This window comes from Seriola lalandi, unplaced genomic scaffold, assembly GCF_002814215.2.
Source record: "Seriola lalandi dorsalis isolate HSWRI2012SDOR001 ecotype SW California unplaced genomic scaffold, Sedor1 jcf7180002054898, whole genome shotgun sequence".
Taxonomy (NCBI): Eukaryota; Metazoa; Chordata; class Actinopteri; order Carangiformes; family Carangidae; genus Seriola; species Seriola lalandi.
The window spans coordinates 2,075,918-2,085,567 of record NW_019525450.1 but is presented as its reverse complement, the minus strand read 5'-3'; the positions used below and the strand labels follow the sequence as shown (position 1 = coordinate 2,085,567).

The window sequence follows — 9,650 nt, the reverse complement described above, 5'->3', positions numbered from 1 at the left end:
CATATGTAAAAATAATTATAAACATTAGATATTGGACCAATTTCATATATTGGCATACAGTATATGTCTAGGCCATACTAATATATATGTTTATGTATGTATGCTTATATGTATACAGTGGGGTCCAAAAGAGCACTTTTTATTGGTTGCAACATGTTATAGCGTACCATATAAAATTCATAATAGATATTTTTAAGACATGCAAATTTTACTATGGGTATTTCGCATAGGTATTTCACACTTAGGCTATATCTTCGTATATCCAGAGGATGTATGTGACACTAATATATCCCCTTATAGGTGACATACATGGTGTCATCCTTGATTTAGGACCATATATGTCATATGTTTCTGTATTTCAATGAGTATTTTTTTTTTAATCATTACCGTTCAAGATTCTTGTATTTCTTCACAATTATTAATCCATTTTAAGCATTTTTGATAAATTGTGATGGAAACCTGTTATACAAACAAATAATGACTTCACGGATTCCTGCATTGCTATAGATTAATTTGGTCATTGCTGGATGACAAACAAAATGTTTGTTTCAGTAAGTGAAGGTGCTGTGTCCTGACAATAACCATAATGTAACGTATGCACAGGCCTACTGTAGTCTAGCAGGTCACATGACGCCTCCTCTGAGCAGCAGCAGCGGCAGCGGCAGCAGCAGCAGTTGTCTACCGGTGCTGATGCGTTTGTTAGCGGACACTGTTGGCTGCCTTTCAAACCGCCCAGGGAGGAGGCAAACCAGCACAGGTAAGACTGGGACATGTCCCGAGCCTGTTTCTGCTGAGCGGGGATTGTTTCTGTTACAGCGGGACAGTGTCGCCGTGTCCGGTGAAGACAGGATAACCTGGATTTAGACCCATCGGGACAAAAGGGAAGTCGCGTCTATTTGCACCGGAGACAAGCGAACCGCAGAAAGGCGAGACAGAACCGGAGATGAGGAGGGAGACATTCAAAGTGAAAGACTAAATTGGGAATTATTTCTCCACATTGTGTATTTTGTGACAGTGGAGGTGATTTTTATTGATGCGAGGTGGACGCAGACATTTTTTTTTTTATCGTTTGGGTTCAAAGCCGTGATGTAGTGGATCAAAACAAAGATCAGACTAACCTCTGCAGTTGAAACCATAGGTCGAAACACGCTAAGGTATGCAGAAAAAAACAGGCGTATTGTTATGATAGCTTTTTAATAACAGGATATTCATTGTAATTCTTTTTTTTAATTCATGAAGGACAGCTATCGGTAGAACGGGGCTCTCCCTTTGAATTACCCCTATTTAACCTCGATTCGTAAACAGTAAACCATTATGTGGTTTTGGACTATATACATAAACTTAACTTCAGTAAAATACTTAGAGAAAGAGAAATAACTTATTTCCACCGAAGTTGCGACAGACAGAATTGTGGCTTTATTGTGAAAGGTAGAAGCGGAAGTGTAGGGTAGTAATGTAGTGTTACTTGGCACTGGTTATTTTAGTGAGACAACGCTGGCCCGGAATGCATGGTAAGGTTAAAGATGTCTTTTTATATGATGATGTTTATTATTATATAGCCTAGCTGTCATGTGTCTCCAGGGAAGTAACATTATATCAGGAAATAGACAGATCCCTGCTGACCTAGCCTTAAAACTGAAGCTAATCCAAAAGTAGCTTGGGTCATTATTGGTTGAAAGATTTATCCACCTTTAGCATGATCTTGTGTAAGATTGGCACACAATAGGCCTATTGAAATAATATTTTAATAATAATATTTTTTTTAACAAATTAATTATAGTAATTTAAATAGCCTAATAATTTAAAATAATATTTCAATAGGCATGACAAAGGCCTAAACAAATGATATTTTCACCCACTTTTCCACATATAATACAGGTTGGACTAAGTCTAAAAGTTGCTCACTTTGTGATTACAGTAATGTGCTGTAAATAGTTTGGCTTTGTTTAGGTTGACAAAGTTTGTCTGCACATTTTTACTTTAATCTTGAAATGTAATCTTGTTTGCAGAATATCCAACTTTGAGAAAAGGATCTCTGACAGTTGTGATATTAATAAATGACATTTTGTTCTTGAAAGCAGACCACTGATAATAGATTTTGGTAATAGACTGAACACAGCATAGGCAGGAAGTGTCAACTGTCACAGGTTTGAAAGAGTGAAGAAGTAGATGAATAGTTTTCATTATGAGCAGCTCTAGCTCTGTTTACCTTCCTGTAGCTGCTCCCACCTTGTTGACCTTGTTTCTCAGATACCTACATACTGTACCTAGCTGCTGATTATTTTGTCATCGATTAACTGTTTTATCTACAAGTTGTGCCTGTCACAATTTTCTAAAGCTGATATGCAATTAAGTGGCTTTGTATGACCAACTGAGAGAAAAAGCAAGAGAAAAGCAGCAAATTGATGACGTTGTTGTCAATTAATTTTCTGTCTATCAGAAAATCAAGAAGACCAATTGACCAATTGTTTCAGCTCTGGAAGTCTGGAAGTGGATAAATTATTAACTTTGCGCTGATCTCATACAGAAGTCTTCAAGCTGCTCGTAGAGCTGGTGTGACTTGTTGAATCATATGCAGAGAAGACGTTGCACCTTTTTCTTTTTCTTTTCCTTTCTTCTGTCTTTGGTTGGACTTCTAACAATGTTGATCTTTTCATCTGATGCACTCTGCAGTACACTCAGCTTCCTGTTTGTCTCTTTAGGTTGTTGAGCGGTACTTTTAGCCTGTATTAGAAAAAGAAGGAGGTGGTGTCATGTGTCAAAGGTCCTGGGCTAAATTCCAACCCAGGACATCACAATCACATGAAAAGCATCTTAAACGCCCCCTGGATGTCCCACCATGTGCTCCAGCACTGGAAGTATTACAAAGTTCACTGTGCATCACACCTATGTTACGTCTTCAGAATTTTTAACCACGATGCATATCGTTTGACACATTTCACAGGTGACAGACACACACAAGTTCACATACACTTATGAAGACTCACACCACCAACACCTTCACATTTCAGCTAATGTGGCTTGACTTCAGCCTTCAGACAAATAGTGTTACTTCTTTTTCGATGTGTCTGTTGTTGAGCGATGAGATTTAAGTGAACAGTAGCAGTGTGATTGTTTGACTTATTGATTGGTCTGTCATCAGCAGGTAAACAGGTGGTGTGGTGGTGAGGAGCAGATGCCTAATGGTTGAACGGAAGCATGAGCCTCACATGCACAAGGACACACACGCACCAGCCCATTGTGATAATAACTGACCCTCCAGTCTGGTTTATGCTAATATTACTGTCTTATAAATTAGACCTTCCACACCTACATTACATGCAGCACGGCCCATGCTAGTCCCTCCCTCATCTATATGCCCCCTCCTCTCTCTCGGCCCTGCGTGGAGACAGTTCACATCATTCTCTGAAATGACACCATCTTCAAACCAATTTAACTTTATGTATCCTTTATAACATAAGTTATAAGGGGATTACTGGACAAACAGATACTGCAACCCCTCACAACAGCCCCAGGATACTAAATGTCTCTGTGGCATTCTGTCTTAATGTTTTGTTTCCGTGTGTGTGAGCTTAAAATATGGTTGTCACTAATGATTTTGCTCTGATTAAAATGTCCTTTCAATAAACCGTGAGGGCCTGATTGTGACCCTCAGGGCTTTCTCGCTGTAGTAAAGGACAGATGAACAGTTCACACAGGGTAAGAGGGGAGGGGAGTTGATTTGGTTTAGCTGTGGCAGATATTAAAGGTCCCATATTTTACACTTTTCCTGTTTTATTTGAAGTGTTGATCCATAAGAAGATATATTTGTAGTTTTAAGAACCAAAAAGCATCTCAGTGTAGTTTTATATCTCCTTTCTCAGGCTTCTCTCTGGAGCTCTAGTAACAACAGGTCGGTGAGCCAATCAGAAGAGAGGCTGAATGTTTTCTGTGTGATCATAAAAATACAGCAGATTTCAGGTAAACACTCAGAGAAACCAAATCCTGCAAGGTCGCATACTGGGTCCAGGTGGGCGGGGCTTGGGGCATGACTGAGGGCGGTGACTGCTTCGATGTGACATCACAAAGTTACAGAAGTCCTGATGGTTTGTTTTAAAGCTCAGTTTCTGAATACAGGCTGTGTGCATTTCTCTGTGGACTGAGCGCTTTGATACTTTCACAGTATTAATATAGAACCTAGACCTGCTTTATAATCAAAAAAGACATGGAAATCTACCTTTATACAGTATGGGACCTTTAAGAGATGGAAGTGGATTTTTAGTTTGTAATTCATTTTTTTAATATTTAATTTCTTCTGTGTGTTTCTGAGAAGAATGTAGATTCAGACAATGGTATAGCAGCACAAAGAGAAGCTCTGCTGAATCACCTATGAGCGTCCTCCGCAGTTAATGTTTCCACTGTCACTGCCTTCTCTGTTATCTGCTCATCCAAAACCTCTTTCCCGTTCCCTTGATACTCTGAGCTTGAGCCATGACCTTTCTTTTACAGGTGTTTGATACATTAGATTAAGTACCAGCCACAGGACACTGCTCTGACTCATCATTTAGCATTAAGCTCCTCTTTACCTTATTGGTAATGACTTGGTACATTTGTATGTTTTGTACAGGGTGCTCCAGAGGTTGCCAGATAGGGACCAGGACATACAGTGTCCACAGTCTGTCCTTTGCTCTCGCTGGCTCAGCGCCGAGACAACAGCGCCATGACTGACCGGGAAGAATCCAAGAAGTCGAATGGCAGTGCTGGCCACTCCTCGCATCTTTTGGAGGCGCCCAAAGAGAGCATGCAGCTGAAGAAGGAGATCTCGCTGCTCAACGGGGTCAGTCTGATCGTAGGAAACATGATCGGCTCTGGCATCTTCGTCTCCCCCAAGGGTGTGCTGTTCTACAGCGCTTCTTACGGGCTGTCGCTAGTCATTTGGGTTATTGGGGGCCTGTTCTCTGTGGTGGGGGCCCTGTGCTACGCTGAGCTGGGCACCACCATCACCAAATCAGGGGCATCTTATGCATACATCCTGGAGTCGTTTGGCGGCTTCATTGCATTTATTCGTCTGTGGACGTCTCTGTTGATTATCGAGCCCACCAGCCAGGCGGTTATCGCCATTACATTTGCAAACTACCTGGTGCAGCCGCTCTTCCCAACATGCGAACCGCCGTACACAGCAGCCAGGCTCATCGCTGCAGCGTGTATATGTAAGTACATGTGATCTCTTCTGCATCCCACTGCTGTTTGATCGTGTCTGTCTACCTGTTCCTGCAGGACTGGACTCAACACTGAGCACACCTGTGAACACCTTCCTGTCTCTCCCCAGGCTTACTGACATTCATCAACTCCGCCTATGTGAAGTGGGGCACCCGTGTGCAGGACACTTTCACCTATGCTAAGGTGGCGGCCCTCATTGTCATCATCGCCACTGGCATCGTCAAGCTGTGCCAGGGTGAGTTGTTAACATTGCATGGCGACAAAACACATATGGGATGTGTTTCCATATTCCAATTAAACATGGCGACGGATTTCCAGCATCTTCTAAGTGTTGGGAAGGTGATTTCAATACATTGTTCAGTGTCGTGTCTGATCCACAGCTCCACACCAACATTTTGTCTCATGACTTCTATGTGTAGTATGACTCATACAAGAAAGGAATGACACTTTACCACTTTATAGTAAAATATATTTGCTGACATGAACCTTACTCTGTCCTAACAGTCAGAGGAAAACGCTTGGTGAGCTTAATTTATAAAATACTTGCATAACTTTATTGATACTGGCATTGCTGAAACAGCAAGGAAGTTTGAATCTCAGCAGCCATTGACAGTGGAACCTCAAGGACACAAACAGTTTTATGATCATTTTCCTTGGATGGATGCAATAACATTTCACTGACTGACCCTTTAATTGTTGTGTCTGTGTCGTAGGTTACACAACCAACTTTGAATCGTCCTTTCAGGGATCGTCTACAGATCCTGGTGACATCGCACTGGCACTCTACTCCGCTCTCTTCTCTTACTCCGGCTGGGACACTCTCAACTTTGTTACTGAGGAGATCAAAAACCCTGAAAGGTCATTTTTCCTTTTGAATGTACGAGTAGTGGCAATTCCAAATTTTTGAATCAGCCTGGTAATGCTCTGATATCCTGTCGTTTCCAGGAACCTTCCCCTGGCCATCGCCATCTCTATGCCCATTGTCACCATCATCTACATCCTCACCAATGTGGCCTACTATGCTGTTCTGGATGTTAGCGCTATACTGGCCAGTGATGCAGTGGCAGTGGTGAGTAAACAAAATGTAAAGCGCTTTGACTAAAGCAGGTGATCAGATGGAGAAGAAGATGGATGTGTGTGTGTGTGAGATGAACCTGCAGCTAAACCAGTTTATGTGCTCGGTTCAGACATTTGCAGATCATACTCTTGGTGTGATGAGCTGGACCATCCCCATCGCTGTAGCTCTTTCCTGCTACGGAGGCCTAAACGCCTCCATCATCGCTGCATCCAGGTACAAAACACACACACACACACTACTACTACTTACTTACTATGGCTTACAGATTCATTTTTATATGACCAGTATAACACTATATCACTTTGCTTTTATCAGTCTTAATTCATGTGTATTGCATCCAGGTTGTTCTTCGTGGGCTCCCGTGAGGGTCACCTTCCAGACGCTCTGTCCATGATCCACATACAGAGATTCACTCCGGTCCCTGCTCTCATCTTCAATGTATGAATATGGATCAGTCATATGTATATGGTCAAGGAAGTACAGGAAATGTCCACTTAATGGCAGTATACTGTAAGGTGGAGCCTCCTCACTATACTTGTCTCCTTCACTGTATCAGCTGATTTGAAACTATTCTACAAACTAGTTATTAAAATACTAATGTTAATGGAAACTCAAAGTATCTGGCTGCACTTCCTTAACTGTTCCCACCCTCCTTTTCCTCCTCTGTCCATTGTCCAGTGTGTCATGTCACTGATCTACCTGACAGTGGAGGACATCTTTCAGCTCATCAACTACTACAGCTTTAGCTACTGGTTCTTCATGGGTCTGTCCATTGCCGGCCAGATCTACCTCCGCTGGAAGGAGCCTGACAGACCCAGACCTCTGAAGGTCAGACCAGTTAAACACACCTGTGTTATCCTGAGCACCCATCCATTCATCCACTTATCTGGGTCTGGGACATATAATAGTAGAAAATTCTGTACAGGAGAGGTGCAGAGTTCAAATAAGGGAAGAAATATTCAAAATAATTGAATCATAGTCATCACATTAAAGCAAAGATTTTTAAAGGTTCCATATTTTACACTTTTCCTGTTTTATTTTAAGTTTTGATCCATAAGAAGATATATTTGTGGTTTTAAGAACCAAAAACTATCTTAATGTAGTTTTACATCTCCTCTCTCAGGCTTCTCTCTGGAGCTCTAGTAACAACAGGTCAGTGAGCCAATCAGAAGAGAGGAGGCTCTGAGCCTCTCTTCTGACAAATAAAAATAAGGCAGATTTCAGGCAAACACTCAGAGAAACCAAATCCTGCAAGGTCACATGGTGGGTTCAGGTGGGTGGCGCTTGGGGCATGACTTTGTTGTGACATCACAAAGTTACAGATGTCCTGACGGCTGGTTTTAAGGCTCAGTTTCTGAATACAGGCTGTGTGCATTTTTCTGTGGACTGAGCACTTTGACACTTTCACAGTATTAATATAGAACCTAGACCTGCTTTATAATCAAACAACACATGGACATCTCACATTATACAATATGGGACCTTTAAAATAAGTTGTTTTTTTTGTTGCGGTTCTAGCTCACGCTCTTGATTTCTCTCTCTACAGTTGACTTTACTGTACCCGGTGGTGTTCTGTCTGTGTGCTGTTTTCCTGGTGGCAGTGCCTCTCTACAGCGACACGGTCAACTCTCTGATCGGCATTGCCATTGCCTTGTCAGGCGTTCCTGTCTACTTCCTGGGTGTCTATTTACCAGAGTCCAAGCGACCGCCTGTCATCACCAAGCTACTGCGTGAGTGTACTACACAGCCCTAAGGCAACAGCCAGCACTTGTCATTTCAACTCTTTGCTCTCTCTTAACAACATGTTGTTGTCTCTTACTGCAGGATCTCTGACTCACTTTACCCAGTACTCCTGCTACTGCGTACTGACAGAGATGGACAAAAGTGAATAGCATCCAGTGCACTTCAAAAACTTTACCCAGCAGTCTCTGCATCCTCAAAGCTGACAGTCACCAAGGGACCAGACAGGGGAATCTGGATTTATGACTCTTTTTTTTTGTTGTACTGCACAAACGCTGAAGCTCTCGGACTTCACTGACTTGTTTACAACACTGGAAATCCTGCCACAGATGCACAAGTTCACTTGCAGATTCATCCTGGAATCCAAGGACATTGGAGGATTTCAAACTTTAGTAGAGTCAGTACAGATATATTACATATTGTGGATATTATTACAGTTTCACTCCTTCATCCCACTGTTTAATGACCTTCAGTAAAAACGATTTGCCTTTTCAGTTTATAGGTAATTGTATAAATGCCTTTTGAGTAGCATGTGCCTGTGAGATTTTACAGGTGCTGTGTAGACGACCACAGGGACCTGATAATGATGCAAGTGCATTTTATGGTATGGACTTAAGTTATTGTAACTGAAACATATTATGAACAGTGTGTGTATGAATGTGATGATTTTACTGAGAATTAAAGTATCATAAATTCTCTGTCATTCATTTGCTGAATGATAAAAGGGAAGAAAATATTTTTTGTCTGCTGCTATGTGAAGATGTTGAATCATCATCCTTATGCCACTGCCTTGATGTCATTTTGGTGCCACTATATAGTATTTCTTTGTGTGTGTTCTTTGCATTTTAACTTTTGTTCAGCATCTCAGCTGAGGTGGGTTCAGTGTCTGCAGAGTCCACTCTGGCATTGTAGGAAGCTGGAGACTTCCTGTTCCTTGTATTTGCTTTAAACTGTTTAACACTAAATCAGTACACAGTGTGCTGTGTTCAAGACCTCAACACATTGAGAAGTGGGTCAAAATAGCATTTTAGTTATCCATTGTAGTTCTATTGTTATCCATCTTTAAGTCCAGTTGTGTAACATTACTCCGACCTTTGTTCTAAATGGTCTCAAGTAAACTCTGCTTCATACATACTGTATCTCAGAATCTACTCTGTCAATTCATCCTAAATTGCACCTCTGGTTTCGATCTTGTGCCGTTAATGAGATTGTGCGTTGGCACTGGTGTTCTCCTGGTCCAGTGGTCTGACTGTACGTAACACACACAAGTACCATGTGGCCACAAGATGCATAATACGTATGTGTATAATCATTAGGAAACTGTTGAGTACTAAGGGAAGTGAAGTTTTAATGTGCAGTTACATCCCAAATGATTGCAGTACAGGCAGTTTTGGACATGGAAAATCCATTTAATGTCAATGAAACCTTATTTCATCATCTGCATTTCAACCCCTCCTAGACAGCAGAGTTTACCCTAAATCCTGGACATAAGAGGAACATTTTCAAGATGAGAAAGATTGATTGTCAGGGATTTTTCCTAAGCCTAAAAAAGGAAAATACTTTATGCATCAGTTTGAAAACTTCATACCAGTTGGGACAGATTTTTACACACCTGTCATCACTGGCCTACCTC

The 9,650-nt window shown here is 41.5% G+C and overlaps 1 protein-coding gene across 3 annotated transcripts; it reads left to right on the top strand.

Annotated features, from left to right (window-relative positions):
• The first annotated feature begins 649 nt into the window (after window positions 1–649).
• slc7a6 (solute carrier family 7 member 6) lies at window positions 650–8,753 on the top strand. Of its 3 annotated transcripts, none has more exons than XM_023429689.2 (10): window positions 650–757; window positions 4,607–5,189; window positions 5,309–5,434; window positions 5,913–6,057; window positions 6,145–6,268; window positions 6,387–6,490; window positions 6,619–6,715; window positions 6,956–7,105; window positions 7,824–8,007; window positions 8,102–8,753. In XM_023429689.2, the coding sequence occupies exons 2-10, from the start codon at window positions 4,700–4,702 to the stop codon at window positions 8,167–8,169; spliced, it is 1,488 nt and encodes a 495-aa protein (XP_023285457.1). In that variant the 5' UTR covers window positions 650–757; window positions 4,607–4,699; the 3' UTR covers window positions 8,170–8,753. The 3 variants fall into 3 exon arrangements, with proteins under 3 accessions (XP_023285457.1, XP_087036333.1, XP_087036334.1); XM_087180207.1 differs by lacking the exon at window positions 650–757 and adding an exon at window positions 773–1,154; XM_087180208.1 differs by lacking the exon at window positions 650–757 and adding an exon at window positions 1,251–1,511.
• The last annotated feature ends 897 nt before the right edge of the window (window positions 8,754–9,650 follow it).